At 42.9% G+C, this 22,633-nt stretch overlaps 1 protein-coding gene across 1 annotated transcript in view; it reads left to right on the top strand.

Annotated features, from left to right (window-relative positions):
* Positions 1–369: 369 nt before the first annotated feature.
* The window catches only part of LOC149465850 (protein-glutamine gamma-glutamyltransferase E-like), a 48,033-nt gene continuing 25,769 nt past the window's right edge, over positions 370–22,633 (top strand). Inside the window, exons 1-2 of the mRNA XM_089673381.1 lie at positions 370–409; positions 18,810–18,983. Coding sequence (XP_089529507.1) covers positions 403–409; positions 18,810–18,983 — 181 coding nt within the window. The 5' untranslated portion in view covers positions 370–402. The remainder of the gene's footprint in view (positions 410–18,809; positions 18,984–22,633) is intronic.

Raw genomic sequence — 22,633 nt, 5'->3', positions numbered from 1 at the left:
AACAGAGCAATTACTCAACATTGCTGTCAAACTGCAGTTCTCTAATGGTTGTCTGTTTCCTCAAATCAACTGCCAAACCGCAGCATTTAAATAATGTAGAGACCTAATCAGAATGGGTCATGTGACTCCTCTCGCTGAAACAAGTCTTTCCTGCAACAAATGAAAGTCATTCAATCATCTGTCTGTAATCTCAAGATCTGTGTTACTTTAAAATGATCTTGTATCTATCTCTCCTGTCTAATAACAAGCCTAATTAAAGTATTTTGATTCATTTCCAACTTATTTACTTTGTGATTAAATAGTAGGAGGAGAGCTGGCTTCAGTTATAAATACAGCTTAAATCTGACCTGCTGTCATTATGAACGCACATAGTCTGAATCACAGAAGGAATAGATCGGAACAATGACAGGTGAGTACTTCAATGCATTCATTTAAAGATGTTTTCCTATATGAATCAATGGTAGGTACAGGGCCTGGATAAATTCAGCAAATGCTTATAGACTTAGACTCAAATCTAACTTCAGTTGTGCTATTTCATTGTTTTGTGGAATAAACATTTGTATGTATGTTGATTGCATATGTTGTACAATATATATTGATAGATTGGAAGTACATGATGCTATATTCAGAATATTCAATACTTCCTTATTTATTCAAAGTATTACAGGGATTAAACGTCTTGTTTAGAGGAAAACTGCCGTATACTCTTCAGTTATTTAACATCTTTACAATCGGTGGGTGCCGGCGGACATCCATTCAGATCGCAGATCGGCTTCTGCTGTGAGTGTTCACAACAGAAGAACACTGCTAGTGGCAGGAGTTCTAACATTTCCCTACTGTTCCCAAAAGTTGAAAAAAGAGCTTTAGATATACTTTAACTACTATATATGTATCTATGGTCATTATGTTTTGTTTAATGTTTTAAGTATTTTGAGCCTGTTTAATCATAAAAAGTGGAAGGGTAGGACCCTTTGTTTGTATTTTATTGCTGTCGTTGTCCTGGGTGGCTAATTTCTCCATACTCTCTGTCCTTGTGAACACCATGCCGGATATTTGGACAGTGTATGAAGTTCAAGCACCTCCAGAAAACACAATCCTAACAATAGGAGATCTGTTGTCATTGAAGTGTTTAGACTTTATCTAGTCAAACCCCATATGAAGTGTTGTTAGCTAATCAGTCATTCAACACAATGAGCAAAGGGGTAGCAAGAAGGATCTAAACAAGAATACTGATAATGCCTATAAATGACAGAGCAAAAGATATCGCCAAATACCCAATATTAAGTATTGCAGTTGCAGTACTTCTACTTAATATCAATACTAATATCAGATATTATTATTAAAAGCAGTGCTAGTAATAATAGTCAAAAAAGCAGTAGTAATAACAGTGTAAAAAGTAATAGCCGTAGTGGTATAGTAGTCATAGTTGCTATTGTTTCCTGTATTTATATATTGCTAGCAATACGAGAATACATTAGGAAATAAATGAGGAATAAAATTCATACTGAAAATTGGATACTCCATTACCACATTTAGGTATATACTGTATGTGTGCATATTCAGGAAAAACAAATAGCTGTGATGGCTTCATGTTTTGGGAAAGGGGCAGTAGAGAACATTGGTGATGAAGGGAATCAGTGCCAGACACAGAATCCAAATTAATTTGTCTCCTAGTATATAAAACAGACCAAACCATATCTGTATACTTGGCATAAATGTGTTAAACCCATCAGAGGAATATTATTTACATTACACTGGAGGCCAAATCAGGGGTTATGGGGTACAATGAAGTTTCTTCTGGAATTCAGCCAGAGATGTTTGAAAATGGGCAGCCCAGAGGAGCTCTTTATGACACAAACATATCCTAATTTTGGCTATAAATGTGGTGAAAGGAACACAATTCAACCACTTCCATATCTGTTTGTTCAGCAGAAGCCCGTTAGTTGACTGCTCCAGAGGAAACAATTAATTGGATAGCTTAAAAACTTGTTCTGATGATTGTTATTCCTTCCCAACCTAAGCAGTCTGGCCATTCTTTCTTCATCCTCTTGGTTTAGACATAAACATGATCAATATGTCAACAGGGGTGTTTAGGCAACTGCCAGTTGTGTGTTTTCCTCTGATGGCAATCAGACTTTGACTGAATGGTAGAGTAACCTTTCCAATCTATGGGCAGCTGTTGAAGAATCTACCAAAATATCCAAGCTGCCAAGCCAGGGCCGCAGTGGTCCATAAAAAGTCAATGACCGGCTTTACGGAGTTAGGGTTTTAATTACCCCAATATCTTAACAAATGTCTTACATTAAAGAAAATTATAAAGAAGGTACTTTTTTAGCCAAACTCATTTGAATTGTTTGTCATACATGATTTATAACCCAATTATTGAACTAAGAATGAAAAAATTTCACAAAATCTGTGTTCATTGCACAATAACCATTCAACAAGCTGGCTGAGTGTTCCACTTATTAAGCAGGAGGATCACAATTATGGGTGGGAACAATAATACCCTGGAACAATTAAATAGACTGTACACCTGGAAACAAAACTTTTAAAGCACCACATCAGTATACTTAAACAAATTATATATATTAAACATGAAGCCTAGCACATTACACCTCCTCCCAAAGTGGATTGTTCAGTTGTGGTTAGACTGGAAGAATCATGCGGCAAATGTAGACTATGTGAAGACAGAACTCTTGATCTATATTCTACTTTTCATTCTTGTTACCTGTTACTAGGGATTAGCAAAGTTTTCTTAGTTACACAAACTTTCTGGAAAAATCAAGGAATTTAAGCAATAATTCATAGTTTTAGCATTACACATTGAAGTCAATAGGTAAGGCAAAATCAAGGTGGCTTCCAAGGTGCAATGGTCTCTAAATGGCTCATCAGGGTCATTGAATCTCCTGGGCAATGTGCATCAGGACAGAAACTTTTTTTCTTGGGGAGGGCAAGGTTATTTCCAGGCAGGATATTGTGGCAGATAGGGGCAGAGGCTTATCACCCTATAACACAAAGTGCCCAAATAAGTACCACAGCTGTTAAATCTTATATAAGCATTTAGTGGATGGGTTTATATCTACTTTATTAATCTGTGCTTTAGTTCTTTGAATTGCAGTGCTGGAGTACATGTTCTTATGTGCCCTGGTTGTGTGCATCTTTTCCCTTTATTTATTGTTTTTTAGATTATTATTTTTTTTAGACTATAAATGAGCTTGGGGTGATTAGAGTGCATTAGACAGTTGCTACTATCATAGGGTTGATTTACTAAAATTGGAGAGTGCAAAAAATGGTGCAGCTCTGCATAGAAGCCAATCAGCTTCCAGGTATTTTTGTCAAAACTTAATTGAACAAGCTGAAGTTAGAAGTTGATTGCTTACCATGCACAGCTGCACCAGATTTTGCATTCTCCAGTTTTAGTAAATTACCCCCATTATGTACTTAGTAAAGCACACTCAGCCTGTGCCCTTTGTCTGTAGTAAATTTGGGCTCAATATTGCTATTTACACTTTTAGCACCCTGCCCTAGCTTTTGGCTCTGCTGTACTCAATGGAGTAGTGATACGTTTTCTGGGTCTGGCTAGATTTCCCTAAGCTTAGTGGTTGATTACTCCTGCCTGCCTCTGGAAGAAGCTTTTAGAAACAGGGTAGGAGGGACAACCATCGAAGTTGTGAATATTTATCTGCTTTCTGTCAGGTCCTAGGAGGGGCACCCAGAAGGTGCTCTCAGCCAAGTTCTAAGAAGATAAATGTTTAATAGGCTCACTCATAGTGTTTTTGTTCTGGGGCTGCCACCCCTGGGGAGCAGCCTGTTTACTGGAGAGCTGATGCTATGCCTCAGGAGGTGCTAGGCTGAGGGCCTGAAGTAATCTGGATTGATAGTTATCTGCTGGAGGGCATCACCTAAGGAAGCTGACCTAAAGAAAGATCCTTTTGTTACAGAAAAATGTTGCATGGAATCTAGTGGGCGGCAGCTGTCCTTGGACATTGTGAGTAGGACCCTTTCTTAAGACTCCAAGTGTCTATGTGCTTTAGGGGTTGGATGCCAGAAGTTGTTGCAAGGACTGGGAATGCTCATAAAGAGTCTCAGAATTAACTCACTATCCTATCTTTCTCCAACAAAGATTGCTGCTGATTTGTGTTTAAGAGACTGTATCTGTTTTGTTTTGTTTTTTTGTTTCGTTGGATTTTTGGAGTATCCTGCAAAGTATTCCACTTTCCTGTTGATTTCTGCAATAAATCTACAAAAAGACATCCTCTAGACCAATGGTCTCCAAACTGCAGCCTGGGGGCCAGATGCGCTTTTGCTTGCTTTTATCCAGCCCCTGGGACACTATTTCATCCACTATTACCAACAATGGTGCATAATTGCCTCCACTGACCAATAAAGGAGCACAATTCCATCCAATGGCAACAATGATAGGACACAATTTCTAACAAGGACAACAACAATGGGGCTCAGTAACACCAATGATGGTGCACAATTTCTCCCACTGGAACCAAAGATGGGGCACAATTTCTCCTAATGACACCAACAATGGGTCCCAAAGACACCAACAAGGGGGCACAATTCCTCCCACTGACACCAGCAATGGGGCACAATTCCTCCCAATGATACTAAAGATGGTATTTTTTCTCAATAACATCAGGACCTTTTCTATTTCTACTGGCCACAGTCTGGCCCCCCTAAATTCTGAAGGACAGTAAACTGGCCCTACATTTAGAAAGTTTGGAGACCCCTTCTCTAGACTGTGCCTGTTTTGGCTGTGCATGGAACTGTGTATGGCTGTGATAGCCTCTAAACATGTGAGGAGACTTGGGTCATATCCAGTGGCCCCTTCAGAGGAGAGACCTACACACTTTACTACACTCATCTGCGGCCTCCTAATTCTTGTAGTTAACATTTCGTTTCTATGTCACAAATTCCCCTTGCTGCAATGAAGGCTTTCTTTACCATGACACATGGAGCTGGGCAGTCTAGTACCTCAAATGTACTCCAGCTAGTGGTACATCCTTGACACCCTGTAGTCCATAGATAAAAAATAATACAAACTATAAATACATTTTTTGTTTTTGCATGGTAAAAAGGTGAGGTTTAAGCCTTTTCTGTGAAAGCCACTGTAGGCGGAGCATGTACTTTCATTAGGGGTGGGGCATTTGTTTAATATGTGTAAGGTTCCACAAGAAACATATAATTAACATATTAATTTATTTGTTTCAGGCATATACTGTATGTAACACATTAATATGGTGTTAGATGTAGTGTATAAAAACGGACATTAGATGGCAGTCGTCTGCCAATTAGGGGCAATCACACTTGGCAGAACAGCTCTCTGGAACTTGTATGCCAAACATTAGGACTTCACTGGGAACTTCACTGGGGAGCAGAGCACCAAGGGAGTGCATTTCCCAGGGGAGGTAGCTTGTGGGCGGGGGCATATACACCATATTGCCAAAAGTATTGGGACGGCTGCCTTTACATGCACATGAACTTTAATGGCATGCCAGTCTTAGTGTGAAGGGTTGAATATTAGGTTGTTCCACCCTTTGCAGCTATAACAGCTTCAACTCCTCTGGGAAGGCTGTCCACAAGGTTTAGGTGTGTCTATGGACATGTTTGACCATTCTTCCAGAAGCGCATTTGTGAAGTCAGGCACTGACATCAGACAACAAGGCCTGGCTCGCAGTCTCCGCTCTAATTCATCCCAAAAGTCTTCTTTCAGGTTGAGGTCTGGACTCTGTGTAGGCCAGTCAAATTCCTACACCCCAAACTCGCTCATCCTTGTCTTTATGGACCTTGCTTTGTGCAGTGGTGCGCAGTCATGTTGGAACAGGAAGGGGCCATCCCCAAACTGTTCCCACAAAGTTGGGAGCATGAAATTGTCCAAAATGTCTTGGCATGTTGATGCCTTAATAGTTTCCTTCACTGGAACTAAGGGGCCAAGCCCAACCCCTGAAAAACAATCCCACACCATAATCCCCCCTTCATCAAACTTTACACTTGGCACAATGCAGTCAGGCAAGTACCATTCTCCTGGAAACCGCCAAACCTAGACGTGTTAATCGGAGTGCCAGACAGAAAAGCGTGATTCATCACTCCAGAGAACAAGTCTCCACTGCTGTAGAATTTACACCACTGCATCCATTGCTTTGCATTACACTTGGTGATATAAGGCTTGGATACAGCTGCTAGGCCATGGAAACCAATTCCATGAAGCTCTCTACGCATTGTTGTTGCTCTAATCTGAAGGCCACAGGAAGTTTGAAGGTATTTAGCTATTGACTCTGCAGACAGTTGACGACTTCTGTGCACTGTGCGCTTCAGCATGTGCTGACCCTGCTCTGTCATTTTATGTAGCCTACCACTTTGTGGCTGAGTTGTTGTTCCCAGTTGCTTCCACTTTGTTATAATGACCATGGAATATTTAGTAGCAAGGAAATTGCATGGATAGACTTATTGCACAGGTGGTAACCTATCACTGTACCACACTTGCACACTTGAATTCACTGAGCTCATAAGAGCGACCCATTTTTTCACAAATGTTTGCAGAAGCAGTCTGCATGCCTAGGTGCTTGATTTTGTACACCTGTGGCCATGGAAGTGATTGGAACACCTCAATACAATGATTCAGAGGGGTGCCCTAATACTTTTGGCAATATGTATTTATCTCAAAGCCCGGGAGACTGAGCAGGAAGTGAGAGATCAAGAGAGGTGGAAATGTGCTGAAGGCTGGAGTATTGGACCAGGCCATGGAGCCAGTATCAGAGAGAGAGGAGCGTCTGTTGATCGTCAGTGTTGCCACGCTGCCCAGCAAGCCAATCTGTAGGCAGGAGACCAGACAGGATGCTGAATCAGGACCGGGGCTCCCATCCATAGCTTGGAGCGGCGCCATAATGTATACTTTTCAATATTTCTCCCAGCCACCATTGTTGGAACATGTTTGCATTACAGTCTCAACATCCAAGCTGACCACAGGACACACACAGATGTCAGCCAGAATACAGCAGTGCCAACTTAAATAAAAATTTACCCTTTCAAGCTGAACAGGATTTCTGCTACTGTTGCCTTTGGCCCTTGTCATCCAGAGAGAGTTGTTCTTGCTCACAGTCACTTATGCCAACTGTTACACTTTACTACTTCAAATTTGTCCTTGTTTAGTGCCTTAAAGGGGATATTGCATCAGTTCACTACAGTTAAGAGGAGAAGTACTTCTTCATACTTTTTGTTTTCCTCTTTATCCTTTGCGTTATTATCCTGAGGAACTATCATCTACATCTTAGATCATCTTCACACCAATTGGGCCCCAACTAGTGTGTAGAAGACTCCATATTGTTTTTAAAGGGACATTAGTTGATTTATAGACAAGAGCTCTCTCCATTTTCAAATCTAATCCTTAGCATCAGGTTCTGAGGATCCACAGTGAGCTTACCTGTTTATTGATAGTTGTTCTCACTTGCTGGGGATTCAACAGTCACCTCAGATTGGCAGTGGATTATTTCTGAAAGCAGGCCTGCTAACAGTTACTGGTACTTTACTGTGGATGCTGTTACGTTTACTTAAAGCTGACAAGAGTGAATATATTTGCTGCATATGCCAATGTTATTTTGTGCTTTTTGATAAAGCTACTTACAAATTGAATATAGACTTCATATTGGTTTACACTAACTTGTGTGCGAGTCCATTTTACAGTGGTGACTTATTCTGGTCACAAAAAATACGATGGTGTCAGCAGAGGTTGGGCTTTCAGAAAGAGGTCCAGATTGACAGGGAGCCCAAAAATTACTAGGCATCCCTTAAGAAGGTAGTGCTCAGGGGCGGACTGACCATTTGGAAACTCGGGCACTGCCCGAGGGCCCGGGGTCAGTAGGGGGCCCCATGAGATGCCCCTGGTACCTTTTTCATAGGCTTTTTTGAGTTTGGGCAAGGACACAGGGGCCCCATGATCCCCTATTGCTCGGGGGCCCCATGAGTTGTCAGTCCGCCCCTGGTAGTGCTACATATATATAGTGATTGCAATATGTTATTGTAGCACCCCCTAGTAATGTGCTAGGATTTGTATTGTTAGGATAAGTATAGCTGTTTTTGTCTGCTTAACAGAGTGCTGTGATGGATTAGTCAGGTCTGCTCATGATGCTCTGGTGCTGCTGAGTTTGCCTTGAGTTCTGCCCACCTTCAGAAAGCTATGAGAGCCTTCCAGAATCTGGAAGGGAACTAGGCAAATAAGCAGCATGAATATGGATACAGCCCTGGCCAATTGCAGGGGTGGGTGGCCTCATTGCATGCTGCAATTTATGTTCTGTGAGCACATGGGTTCAGCATCTTTCCCGGAAGAGGATTGAACCAAGCAAGAATGGAGGCAGGCTTGCTTTGCCTGGCAACTTGCTGCCATGTGAGCCTCAGGTGGATGACCTGAGGGCCTGAAGTCAAATAGAATGACCCTGGCTCTACAGTAATCTGACTGAGGGGGGCTGTCTGCCAAATCTATGTCAGCTCTGTCTGGTACAACTGGAAGGCTTCACTTGGAAGATTGGAAGGAGGCTGCCATCCTGTCCTTGGACAGAGTACAGACACTGAGAGATCTTAGGGACTCTGTGTGCTTGCTACCCCTCTGGTGCTTGATAGTCAGCATGGGTCTGAGAAAAGGGAACACTGGCTGGTGTTCTGAAGTGCTTGTCTAACTGTTGCTATTGAAAAGGACTTTACTCAGTTCTATTACTTCTGGACTGCCACTAGCTACCGTAACAAGCCTGTGCCTGAGCAGCATAGCCCTGCAACTACTACTATCACTAAAGGGACTTTGCTCACTCCTAAACTACTTGTTACTACTATTTAAAGAGACATCATCTATTTGCTTTCAGCCAGGACTTCAAAAGTGTTCAACTAAGGGATCAGCTAGATATCCTCAGTGTGAATAGTTCTACTTTTGGAGTATCCTACTAAATTCCTCATCCCTATCCCTGAGTTCTACAATAAAACCCCAAAAAACCAAATTGTTGTGTCACTGGTCAATTTATACAAAGTGGAGGACTTTAGCTTTATTTTTTAAGAGTAAACTTTTCTATAGCTTCTAGATCTGCTGTTGGTGCTACTTGTATTGGTCAAATCAGACCTATCACCGATGGATTATAAATCAAGTGTAGCAGTAAAATTTAACTTAAAAAAGATGTATTGAATCACATTGGAGTGCTGTTGTATTTAAGTTAAGCTAGAAGTAAAAGATAAAAAAAAAATCAGTTACACATCCAAAAGAAGAAAAAGTAAAAAAAAAATCAGTTACACATTCAAAAATTGTATGCAAAATGCACTGTCACTGATGTTGTCTGTGAAAATTGCACTCTTTTGTACCAACCGCATACAGCTAGCACAAAGACATCCCCCAAGCATGTTATTGATGTGGGACCTGTGCAAATTATTTTTGTTTTGATTACTTTTTCAAACGAAAATGTAGTTTTCGAAGATTCCGTGGTCCCCGAATTTTTGAATGGACATAGAAACGAATGGCAATGAATCCGAAAAAAAGGATGACGAAAAAAAATTAATGCAATTGTCTCCTTCAGATTTTCAAACTTGTTCAATACATATCGAATTCATTGTGAATAGATGGTTGTTAAAGAGTAGGTGGCCGCTGTGTCCTTAACAACCATGGCTCATCTGCTGTCAGTGGGACATACAGGAATTAGACAAAAAAATAGAAACACTACATGATTTGCAGTTGTGAAAATGACGTCATGTTTCGCATTGAAAGCAGAAGTGATGTAACGTTCTTTTTCTTCTACTGTGTGATGAGACACCTAACTAACAGGTGAGAAGCAGGCCCGGACTGGCCATAGGGCACACCGGGCATTTGCCTGGTGGTCCGAGGCTGCTGGGATTAAGAAGAGCAGCCTGTTGATGACCGGGCCGCACAGCAGGAGGTAAGCTGCGACCGCGGTCTGGGCAGGGCTAACACAGACTGCGGCCGCCGCTCACCTCCCGCTGTGCGGCTATGCCCAAAGCAGGGCTGACAGGAGGAGCGACAGTGACGGCTCCAGCAACAGGCAGGAAGTGCACACAGACACCTCCTCGGCCGGCAACTACACACATCCGCACTGAAGGGACAACAGCGACCTCTCTCCTTCACCAGCCGGCACACTGTTACAGCTCGGTGGTGGATTGGGCTATCTCTTTGCTGGGTGAGCTGTCTCTTTGTTGGATGGGCTGTTTCTTTGCTGGATGAGATGTCTCTTTGCTGTATGGGCTGTCTCTTTGCTAGATGAGCTGTCTCTTTGCTAGATGGGCTGTCTCTTTGCTGGGGAGTATGTTGCTTTGCTGGACGGGCTGTCTCTTTGCTGGATGGGCTGTCTCTTTGCTGGACAGGATGTCTCTTTGCTGAATGGGATGTCTTTTTGCTGAACAGGCTGTCTCTTTGTTAGATGGACTATATCTTTGCTAAACGGGCTCTTTGCTGGGCAGGATGTCTCTTTGCTGGGCAGGATGTCGCTTTGCTGGAAGGGCTGTCTCTTTACTGGTTGAGCTGTCTCTGCTAGAAGGGCTGTCTCTTTGCTGGACAATCTGTGTCTTTGCTGTACGAGCTGTGTCTTTGCTGGGCAGGATGTCTCTTTGCTGGATGGCATGTCTTTTTGCTCGATGAGCTGTCTCTTTACTAGTTGGGATATCTCTTTGCTATATGGGGATGTCTGTTCGCTGGACTGAGCTGTCTCTTTGCTATATGGGGATATCTCTTTGTTGGATTGGGTTGTCTCTTTGCTGGATTGAGCCATCTCTTTGAATATATAGGGGGCACTGTGATTAGATCTCTAGGGGCACTGTAATGTAAATGGACACTATTATATAAAGGGGACTGCACTGTAAAAGGGCACTGTAATCAATACAGTGTCCCTTTCCAGTGCAGTCCCCTTTATATCACAGTGCTCCTTTACATTACAGTGCAGAGGACCGACTCTATAAATATTCCTTTACCAACTGCCCTGCAAACAGCCCCTTCCCCCGGAAAAATTGGCTGCTCAGTCTAAAATTCCCAGGCCTATTTTTTATCCCAGTCGGGGCCTGGTGGGAAGTCTCACTTTCGTCATTCACTGATTGCACTGCTAGTAAAACAGAGTCATGGCTTACTGGGCTTCAAAGAGTGCAAGTTGTTGGTGCCCGCTTAGCTGTTGCCTCTGTGACTGAAGTTGCCAATTTATTTGCCGTATTGCAAGGTACAGTATCAAAGGCTATGAAGGCATATACATTTTCTGGGAAAACACCACCTGATAAGCATAAGTGCGGTCAGCATGGTCATCTGACCAAAAGACACAAAAGGACATTGCACAGGATTGTGCCCCAGAATAAGAAAACAACTGCTGCAAAAGTGACTGCAGAGCTCAATCTCTTCACAGGACTGAGGTTGAGATCTGCAGTCACTTTTGCAGCAGTTCTTTTCTTATTCCCGGTCCTGCATTAAGGCAGTGAATAAACATTACTGTTTCTGGTCCTTGGCTGTTACCACTACACAGCACTGCTATATTCAATAATAGTAGCTTCTACTAGACACACATTAAGTTGGATTTGCTTGCTCTTGCTGTAACATTTGCTAAAATAGGACTTTCAAGCTTAGTTACACTCAGCGACAGCATTTCTTCACCTTGCAAAGTTAGTGAAGACCTTTTCACTTCAAATTTAGTACATCAGAATTGCAACCCCATATTAATTTGATGCAATAGAAAAAAAAATGCAGGAAAAAAGTTAGTAAATGTACTTGCCTTACCCCCAACCCCCCCACCGCTTGCTCCCGCAGTACTTAGCTGAGGGTCATCTCATGATCCTTCCAGCAATATCTCTGGGAATGATTCTTCACTGTGCTGGATACTCTGCATTCCCCAGGATCCAAAAGTATAGTGACATGACCCTCAGCTGTGTGGTAGATAGGGGAAAGTAAGTATTTATACAAATCCTTTTCCTGCTTTTTTTTTTTACTTTAATGTGACAATTTATTATGGTGAGGGGCCCTATTGTATTAAGCAGATCTCACTTTTTAATGCAAGGTTTGTTTTAATAAATATTCACAAAAATGCATTTTTAAGCCCAACTCCAGGCAAAACTTTAATTGTGACACATATACCCACTGAAGAAAGTTCCCCTCACTTTCTATCCTGGTAACCACACAGGAACTGAGTGAAATTAGCCCAAAAGAACTACTATAAAACTATAAAACAAAGTGTCATAAATGATTTTGGTATCGCTGTTGGAGAGTTTCTCCTCATATCCTGTCCCAATGGTCACCCAGGACATTCAGAATAACTTCCTCAAAGGGTAAGGGGGGATTGAATGTGGCTCAGCTGTGGGTTTTAAACCACCCCCCCAACTGCACGTTTGAACGTATCCTAAGTGATCATTTCATATTATACTAACAAAAAAGTCTGCAGTTAAATATCACAGTTCTACTAAACCAACAACAGTAAAATCAGTCTGTATATGCAGTAAAGCATGCCATGATAAGACAGGATGAACCATAGCTATTTTGCACATGCTCAGTTTGGTGTGTATTGCTAGAGAGTTTTTTTTTCCTTGGGAGGGTGCATTTGATCAACACAGGGCCAATCAGCACTGTCCAGACAGAGGTCAGGGGGTTTGCATCCTCCTAGAGCAGAAAGAAAACTCCTCCTACAAGCTTTAGCTAGTGCTGGGCTGGACACTGATAGAAGTCACAAGACTGCTCTAACTGCTGATGAGAAAAGGTATTTAGCAGTTTGTATATACTAAAATAATTGCACTTCCATGTTGTGTGTACTGTGGGAGACCAGAAATAGTGGATGCAGGGTCTGGGGTTTAGTAACACTTTAAGGCTTGATTCGCTCCCACAGATGTGACCAAATGTGGGTGCGTTTCTACACGTTTTTTAACTTGTCCCTGTGCGTTGCGTGTAGGGTAGTCCGTTCATTTCAATGGGCTGCCCAATATACAAGAAACACAGAAAATAAATCCCTGGCTCTTTTCTAAAAATGTGCCGCACTGAAAATGCACGTGTTTGCAAATGCATGAAGGTGCTGTTAATGGCACTGCCACGTTTCCACTAAATGGCAGTGCGTTTCTCTGCATGTCGGGAAAGCTCACAATTTTATGTGCGTTCCACACATGCATGGATATTATACTAGCCTCAAACAGATCAAAGAATCCAAGCATTTATTTATTCTGTCTCATTATGCGTGTGTGATTATTGCTGGTGTGAACTCTGTACACCCGGTCATGCCAAAACTGAAAAATATACTGTTATTATTATTCTTTTTTATTACTGCTAAATATTATTATTATTGAAGATTATTATTGTGGTTGTTATACCAGAGCCTGAGCATACATGATGGATCATGAGGCATGCCATTAATCCACATAGTATACATTTTTAAATTACATCAGATCAGAACATGACATTACTTTACAGATGAATCAGCTTCCCAATTATATGCGGTATGGCTGGTTTTATGAAATACAATTTCTAACTCACCAATAATTTGCACTAGCAGCACGTGTTATACCATGTATATGGTTCTTGAAACCTATCAGTATACATTTAAAGAGATTTATTAGTACTTGTTTTATTAATTAAAGTGATTGCAAAGCCACAGTTTTTTTTAATTGAAATAATAAATAGGAGGGCTTTTTTTTCTCAGAAAATAGGTGCAAGAATTACACACACACGCACGCACGCGCGCACGCACGTGCACACACACACCAAACCTCATTAAATCGTGGCTGTGGTCAAATTTCACTAACAGTGGAAGTATCTTAAAGGGGCATTAAAGAATAAGCTCACCTTTGGAATATGTTACATGTTCCACCCGTTCTTAGGGTGGAACATGCAATATGTTCCCATAGCCATAGCCGTGTCTGCCGCCCCCTCCCTGTTACAGATAGTATGGGGAGAAGTTTCCCCGTACGATATGTCAGATATGAAAACAGCTTGGCTGTACAGGGCTCCACCCACACATCACGTCATTCATTCATGGACATCCGTGAATGAATGAGCTGCAAGTCCCGACAGCCTTAGCAGCTGTTGGCTTGTAGATTTCAATGAACTACCACAGCGCTTTTGAGAACCGTGGTAGTTCATTAAAGCTTCCTGTCAGTATATCTGTTTGTTCGTACGGCAAGCAGATGTTCTGACAGGTCTGCAGGAGACCTACATGGTATCAGCAATCTACTGGCTCCTTTGGACTGGCTTTACAGGCTCCTTTGGACAAAAATAATAAATGCATATTTTTTTACCTGCACAAAGATGTGCATTTACTATTTTTGTTCAAAAGGTGAACTTATCCTTTAAATACCAAGAGTGCATTACATACAGGGTGCAGAGTTTTGGTAGAGGTTAACACAGTGTGCAGAGTTCAGGGCTGTGCTACACACAGAGTGCAGAGTTCAGGGGTGCGCTACACACAAAGTGCAAAGTTCAGGGGTGCACTACACACAGAGTGCAGAGTTCAGGGGTGCGCTACACACACTGTACAGAGTTCAGGGGTGCGCTACACACACTGTACAGAGTTCAGAGGTGCGCTACACACAGAGTGCAGAGTTCAGGGGTGCGCTACACACAGTGTGCAGAGTTCAGGGGTGCGCTACACACAGTGTGCAGAGTTCAGGGGTGCGCTACACACAGTGTGCAGAGTTCAGGGGTGCACTACACACAGTGTGCAGAGTTCAGGGGTGTACCACACAGAGAGTGCAGAGTTCAGGGGTGTGCTACACACAGTGTGCAGAGTTCAGGGGTGTGCTACACACAGTGTGCAGAGTTCAGGGGTGCGCTACACACAGTGTGCAGAGTTCCAGGATTGCTATACACACAGTGTGCAGAGTTCCAGGATTGCTATACACACAGTGTGCAGAGTTCCAGGGTTGCTATACACACAGTGTGCAGAGTTCAGGGGTGAACTGCACAGTGTGCAGAGTTCAGGGGTGCATTACACACAGAGTGCAGACTTCAGCCTTCTTTCACAGCTGCCTACCTCTGCATACCCCAGTCACTTCTCACTTTTACCCCTCTTCAACTCTGACCTCTGCATGCAACGTCCTCTCCACTGCCCCCATCTTCCTCCCCCTTAAAAGCTCCACCATCTTCCACATCTTACTGTTGTAGCGCTGCCCTCCTGAGGGCTGGTGTGTTGTGGGTCCCCCTAAGCTCTGCACATCCAGGCAACACGCATTTTTGATACTTGCATCCACAGTCAGTGAACAGTCTTTGAGCTTGGTTTTGTTATTTTATTATGGGAAATAACTTGAATAGGGAAATAGGGCTTATGGGACGTCCAGTTTGGCTTGAATCAATGAAGAGGGGACAACTTCCTTTCTATGTATATGAACAGATCCTGTACTGTTCTTTTTCCTTAACAGCCAACAATTTTTGCAGATCAGTGGCAACAGCCCTTTATGGGCTAGGAACTCGCAGCCCCTCAAAAATCAGCTTCGTTTCTTGTAACTACTTGCAGAGATATTTCTTCTCCCCTGTAGAAATGCTCCCAGGTCTACAGCTTGCAGACACCACCAGCCCTCCTGTCTTCTCAGAAGATCTCTCAGGACTAGGATAAAGGATTGAGCCCGGTGCTGTCCTTTGAAAGCTTGCTACATGTGGCAGTCCTTCCCCTTGGGGATCCCAGGGCATGCTGATGTACTCACTCTGTCCTCTTTGCTCCCACTGCTCCTAGGTCTTGATCCTATTCATGCTACACTACTGAATGTATCCTCTTGAGCCAGCCCAAGCCCAGCCTGGAGGCCTTTCCCCCCACCCCAGACCTAGGGGACCCCTCCCTGGTATCAACAGTCTCATCAGCATTCCACATTCAACCTGACTCCTGTGTCAGCCTGACTCTCCCATATTTATGGGACGGTCCACTACTCAATCAGGGTTTCCAAACCTGGAATTGGCTGGACTCCTATAAACTTGTGGATTAGGTCTCCACCCCCTCCTGCTTACTAACGTCTGGAAGGTTCTATGGTCCTCCAGGGTCAGGGGGAGGAGATAGAGTTACAACCTGTTAAGTCATTCAACTAACCTGCAGTAATCCAACCTAATCAGAGTGGCCTTGATCCTCCTGTTTGGGGGAACTGCATTAGCATTCTTTGCTCCTCTCCATTATGGCGGCACACATGCAGGCTCAGTCCATAGAAATACACAGCATGGTTTGCTCCCCCCTCCCCCTTTCCTGCTTCTTCTCTCCTTCAGATATCAGGGAGAGGGGAGAAAAGACTTGCAACTAGGCACAGTACTAGATCAATAAAGGACTCAGGTGAGTGTTGGGGGGGGGGGGGATGGGGAAGTATCAGGCAGTTCAATGATTTTTACCTTAATGCACAGAATGCATTAAGGTGGAAAAAACCTTTAGGGCCGGTTCACGCTATTGAAACGCAGTCCAGATGTGTTCCGGATGCATTTCTGGATGCACAATTTTTTACTTTTTGGACTTTGGTGCGTTTTTGACTTTTTTCGGTGCGTTTTTGACGCATTCCAGTGCGTTTTTATGCATTCCAGTTAATTTTTTCCCTTCTCTTCTTTAATTTAAATAAGGAAATGTGCATTCCAGTGCGTTTTTGATCCATTTTTCCACGTTCCAGTACAGTGCTGTACAGGAAAAATGCAGCACGTTCGACTTTTTTTTTCCTGCAACTGAAACGCGCTGGCACTGCAAGCATTGATGTGAACTATGACATTGACAACCATATCACCTACTTTCTGTGTGTTTTGGATGCAGGAAAGCAACTGAAACACATGGAGTGTGAACTGGTCCTTAGTGTTTAGAACCACTTTAAAGGAACTCTACCACAGAGGTGGGTGCATGACACCTTGTACTTACAGTATGTGAACTGGCCCTTAGTGTTTAGAACCACTTTAAAGGATGCATTTTGGATGCAGGAAAAAAGCAACTGCAACGCATGGCGTGTGAACAGGGCCTTAGTGTTTAGGATCACTTTAAAGGAACTCTACCACAGAGGTGGGTGCATGACACCCTGTACTTACAGTATGTTTTCAGTCTTCTGGGTTGAATAATGCGTAAAAGCTTAGTGAAATAATCACTGTATATTGTGTGTCAGTTTTTACTCAGGCTGTTGTATTAAAAAGGATCTGTACTCTGAAAACTGCAAAAAGGCAGGCAGAGGACAAGAATGTAATTTGGTTTCCCTGCAACTGATCTTTCTCTATTACTGGATAATGCTGTTTTGTTCTGCGCTGTGTCTCTGTATGGAAGCAGTCATCCTGGTGGAGACAGAGTTTTTCTTCCTTATGTCAGTGTCCCTAGCAAGGAGGATAATGAGCAGCATGGTAGTGACATTAATCACTGGAATGAATTCCGGAACCTAGATCCACTTTAGTTTGCAGGCAACTGGCAGGGAGAGGTGTAGGGGTGCAGGGGATAGTGGAGACAACTTTACCTAGGCTTCTCTTCTGCTCCAACAAGCTGCCATGAACCCGAACCTCATTCACAGTGCTTACACATTTTGTATTGGTATCAGAAGAAACTCAAAAGCCCAGGCTGCTTTCATATGTCGTGACTGTCACCTGGCATCCTAGGATATTTTCTCATATATAAGCAGGCAGCCTTGAGTGTGCAGAGAAAGTTAAAAATTGTATATTCCAGGGATGCAGGAAAGGCGCTTCATTCAGATTGCTATTTAGCAATCTTCTCACAAAGAAAAAGATACCCATAGTCTGTGAAGTTTCTCTGAGTTAAAGGAGAACGTATGGCCAAAGCTCTTTTGGCAGTACATCTTTTATAGATCACAGGAGTTCACTTAGTTCTGCACCCCAGTGACCCAGATTCATCCAACAGCAGGCTAAAATCCTCTGTAGGCTGATGTCACAGAGCAAGTCCAGGCTCTGCAAGGATCCTGACAATAATGTCGGGATCCACCCAGATTCCTGACCAGAAGTGAGCACTGGAGGAGCAGAGAAGACAGCTGGTAACTGACAGTCGAGAACCAAGTGATCAGCAGTCTTTGATCACTCAGTTCACAGCATGGAGCTGGCAGGGGACAGTTGCAGCATCTGATTGAAGCTGAATCTGTACAGGTGAGTACTGTATAAATGTTTGTTTTTTTTCAAACCCACACTTCTCTTTTAAAACATTGTGGAGTCTCAGGTGCAAACCTTATTAAAGTACAGGGATTGGGAGCAGTGTGCACAGGGAAGAGGGTAGTGTAAAAAGGGAGTGGGTGCAGTCATTTAGCCACGCCCAATATTTTGCATAATTTAACCACACCCACATTTTGCCACTGCGCACTACGTCGCAGGTGGCCATCTCCTTAATGTGTCCCTCATTCTCAATTATGAGGCATTAAGCACTTGAGTGCCTAGTCTCACTCACATTTGAGGAAGTGCACTGCTATTTTTCAGCATAAATCAAGACATAGGGGTTGATTTACTAAAACTAGAGAGTGAAAAACCTGGTGCAGCTCTGTATAGAAACCAGTCAGCTTCCATATTATTTTGTGAAAGCTTAATTGAACAAGATGAAGTTAGAAGCTGATTGGCTACCGTACACAGCTACACTAGATTTTGCACTCTCCAGTTTTAGTAAATCAAGCCCCAAAAAGGTGAATTTTTCAGTGTAGTGCTCAGAAAAAGTTGCATTTTATTAATTTTTCTTTTTGCAATTGCAGATCTTTACATGTGGTTTTAGGTCTTTAGTGGAATTTTTAAGTAATGAAATACTGTGAAAAGGTTCTAGTTCACACTAGACACAACAATAAAATATTGATTCTGATCGATTCAAAATAGTGTACCGTACATATTTTCCTTGTTAAATATAGTTTTTATTTTAACATGCACTATCTTCTTTATCTTCTAGACTTACAGGTGATCAGCTATGACGCACATCTCACTGCTAATAAAACAAATCATTGCACCAATGCATATGACTGCAGTGACCCAATTTTTAGACGTGGACAACCATTCACCATGACACTGAACTGTAACCGACCTCTTCAGTCAGGAGAAAATATCATATTTACCTTTGATATTGGTAAGTCAATACATTCATACTATAAAATCCCAACAAACATTTATATTGATAATGGGGTTGGTTTACCAAAGGCAAAAGGGCTGTTCACTTTGCAAGGGAATTTTCTCTGGGGCATAGTGAATGAAGTGAAGCTCTGTTGACTTTCAACATCTGATTTTGTGCAAGCCAAAATATTTTTTTTCTTCAATGTGAATGGATGTTTTTTGTGATTGGGTTCCCCCCCCCCCAAAAAAAACCCAGAAATGCAGGAATTTTGCATTTTGTTTTAATTTTTATTTTTAAACCTCTCACCCCTGTGCCACCAGGCCTGACTGACGTATCACTGGTCCCGTAGTTCCATTTAAGTTGGCTACCTCTCTGTTGTTTTGAATCATATCATGCTGATTACAAAAAGTAAAACATATTATTCTTTTATTTATAAAATTGAGGGTTTTTTTGGCCCACAAATATTTGTAAAACATATGATCTGGCCTACATACTGAAAAGTTTGAAGACCCTTTGTCTAGACATAACAGGTCCACGCACCTTGCTCCACTTACCAATGCCTTTTGAAGGACCAGAATGGTAGTAGTCCTAACATAACAAGCTTCACACAGTTCCCTCCTCTAGAGACCAGAAATAGGGGTTTACCCATCACAGGATTCAACCTACAAGCAAAATAATGACACGGCCAAAATTTGAGACATAAGGTACATTCTCCAAATTCCTTAGTCCAAAGTGCTTGATACAATAATAGGGGTCACATTGACCAAACATGCTCATATCTCAGTGTTTCCCTGGGCAAGATTTCTCAATGCTCTTCTTATATGTGTTTACCTTAAGGCTAAGTGTAAACTGTGTTCGCTTTTCAGAGACACTTGACAGACAGAGAGTAGATGGTGTGATGCCTCCTCAGTACTTGTTTTAACCTAAAATTGATGCATGCATTGTACACTTGAATGGGTCATGTTTGGCAGGTTCACCTCCATGGAATATGACATGAGTTTTTAAATGTAAATACCCCCAATGGCTGATTTTGCAGTTTTGGAGGAGTGACAGTTTGGGGGTGCTAAACATGCAGCTCAACTACAAGTCTAAACAAGCCCGTAATAAAAGGTTTGAATTACAAACACACTATGACCACTCACCTAATATTGAGTAGGCCCCCCTTTTGCTCTCAAAACAGCCTAGAGATGTTGAGGCATGGACTCCATTAGACATCTGAAGGTATGCTGTGGTATCTGGCACCAAGCCATTAGTAGCAGATCCTTTAAGTCCTATAAGTTGTGAGGTGGGGCTTACTTCAAAGTAAGTCTGGATCAGACTTACTTTTCTAGCAAATCCCGCAGCTGCTTTTGTGGATTTAGATCTGGAGAATATGAAAGCCAAGTCAACACCTTGAACAATTTCCATTGCTTCATGGTCCAGTTCTTACATAGTTACATAGTTAGTCTGGCTGAAAAAAGAAAAAAGTACATCCAGTTAAAAAAAAAACACAAGTTATAATCCTGTACCCACAAATGATCCAGAGGAAGGGAAAAAAACAAGCAAAGCATGATCCAATTTGCTCCTGCAGGGAAAACAATTCCTCCCTGATCCCCCGGGAAGCAATTGGATATTCCCTGGATCACATTTACCTATAAATGTTAGTATCCAGTTGTATTCTGTGCATCTAGGAAAGAATCCAGGCATTTTTAAAGCAATCCACTGAGCTGGCTAGAATCAACTCTTGAGGGAGTCTATTCCACATTTTCACAGCTCTCACTGTGAAGAAACTTTTCCGTGTTTGGAGATTAAATCTCTTTTCCTCCAGACATAAAGAGTGCCCCCTTGTCCTCTGGGATGACCTCAGGGTGAATAGCTCTACACAGAGTTCAATATAGGAAACACTGATGTATTTATACATGTTGAGAGAATAAATCCAGTTCCTCTAATCTTTCCTCATAGCTGAGCTCCTCCATGCCTCAGCTGGGGGGAATTGGGGGTGGTATGTGCTACTAGGGTGATTTGGCCATGCAGGGATTTGTGCAGGGAAGGGTAATTTGTAGGCGGTTTTGCTAGGAGGAGGAATTTGGGGGGGGTGTACTAGAAGGGGGGATGGGGGGGATTTGTGCTAGGAGGGGGGATTTGAGGAGAGGATTTATGCTAGGAGTGGGATTTGGGGGAGAGGGTTTGTGCTAGAAATGGGGGGAATTTGTACTATGAGGGTTGATTTTAGGAGCAAATTTGTACTATGAGGGGGGATTTTGGAAGAGGATTTACGCTAGGAGTGGGTATTTGGGGAGAGTATTTGTGCTAGGAGGGTGGGATGGGGGGGTTGTACTGGGGAGGGTATTGGGGAAAGAATTCATACTAGGAGTGGGGATTTTGGTGAGAGGGTTTGTACTAGGAGGGAGAATTTGGAAGGAAAGAGGATGTGTACTAGGAGGGGTGATTTTTGGGGCATGGAAGACTTGTTAGGGATTGGAGCTGGAAGGTTGGATTGGGGGGCAAAGATTTGTGTTGGAAGGGGAAGTTTGGATTGTGAATGGATGTTTGGGTAGCATTTGGGCTTGCAGAAGGGGGGGTGCAGTTTTTCACCCTGAGTGACCTTGTCTCGTCACTGCCCACACTGCACACAAGGCACTCAACAGATCTCCTCCCCTCATAACACAGAGCTGAGATCAGATACCTCACAAAATCGATCTGCTCAATGTGTAGCTGGCTGCAGTTGCAGTTCTAGCCTGTAAAATTCCCTGATTGGATTGGCAGCTGCAGCAGCCAGCTACACGCTGTGTGGAGGGAAGCTCTAACGAGCAGGGCTCTCTGATTCCTCTTGTACCAAATTGTATTGTAACTGTAATGTCTACCTTCATTTTGTAAAGTGTTGCGCAAACTGTTGGCGCTATATAAATCCTGTATAATAATAATAATACTGATCTCAGCTACGTGCTGTGTGGGGAGGAGGAGATCTCTTAAGTGCCCTGCCAACAGTGACCCTGTCCTTAACTCTGCTGACCACTGTCTTCCGCCATGCTGACTCCTGTACTGTGCCCTGCTAACCCCTGTCCTCTGCACTGCTGACCCCATTCTTCTTTCCTGTTGACCCCTGTCCTCTGCCATGCTAACCCCTGTACACTGCCCTACAAACTGTCGATCCCCTGTACACTGCTCCACTGACTCTTATACACTGCCCTGCTGACCTTGCATCCTCTTCCCCACCTGACATTTTTACTGCACCCCCAAACAGGCTAGATCCGGCCCTGATCCAAGTGCATAACCTTACATTTATCAACATTAAACCTCATTTGCCACATAGTTGCCCAATTAAAAAGTACATTGAGGTCAGCTTGTAAGTTGGAGGCATCCTGTAAGGTCATTATTCCACTGCAAAGCTTCGTGTCAAAGTTCTGATGTGCATGTTCCCATTGTAGGTGTTTTTGGCTGTGGACACGGGTCAGCATGGGTACCCTGACCCATTTTCACCTATGCAGCCCCATATGCAACAAAATGCACTGTACATTCTGGCACATTTCTGTTGGAACTAGCAATAGCTTTTTCAGTAGTTTGAGCTACAGTAGCTCTTCTATTGGATCGGACTATGATCCGAGCCTTTCCTTTCTTGAACCACTTTTGGTAGGTCCTCATCACTGCAGACCAGGAACATCCCACAAGAACTGCAGTTGGTCTAG

Source organism: Staurois parvus, unplaced genomic scaffold (assembly GCF_062004578.1).
Source record: "Staurois parvus isolate SC_StPar_1 unplaced genomic scaffold, SC_StPar_1.0 ptg000137l, whole genome shotgun sequence".
Taxonomy (NCBI): domain Eukaryota; kingdom Metazoa; phylum Chordata; class Amphibia; order Anura; family Ranidae; genus Staurois; species Staurois parvus.
Note: the sequence above shows the minus strand (reverse complement) of the source record. Positions and strands in the feature narration are given on the sequence as shown.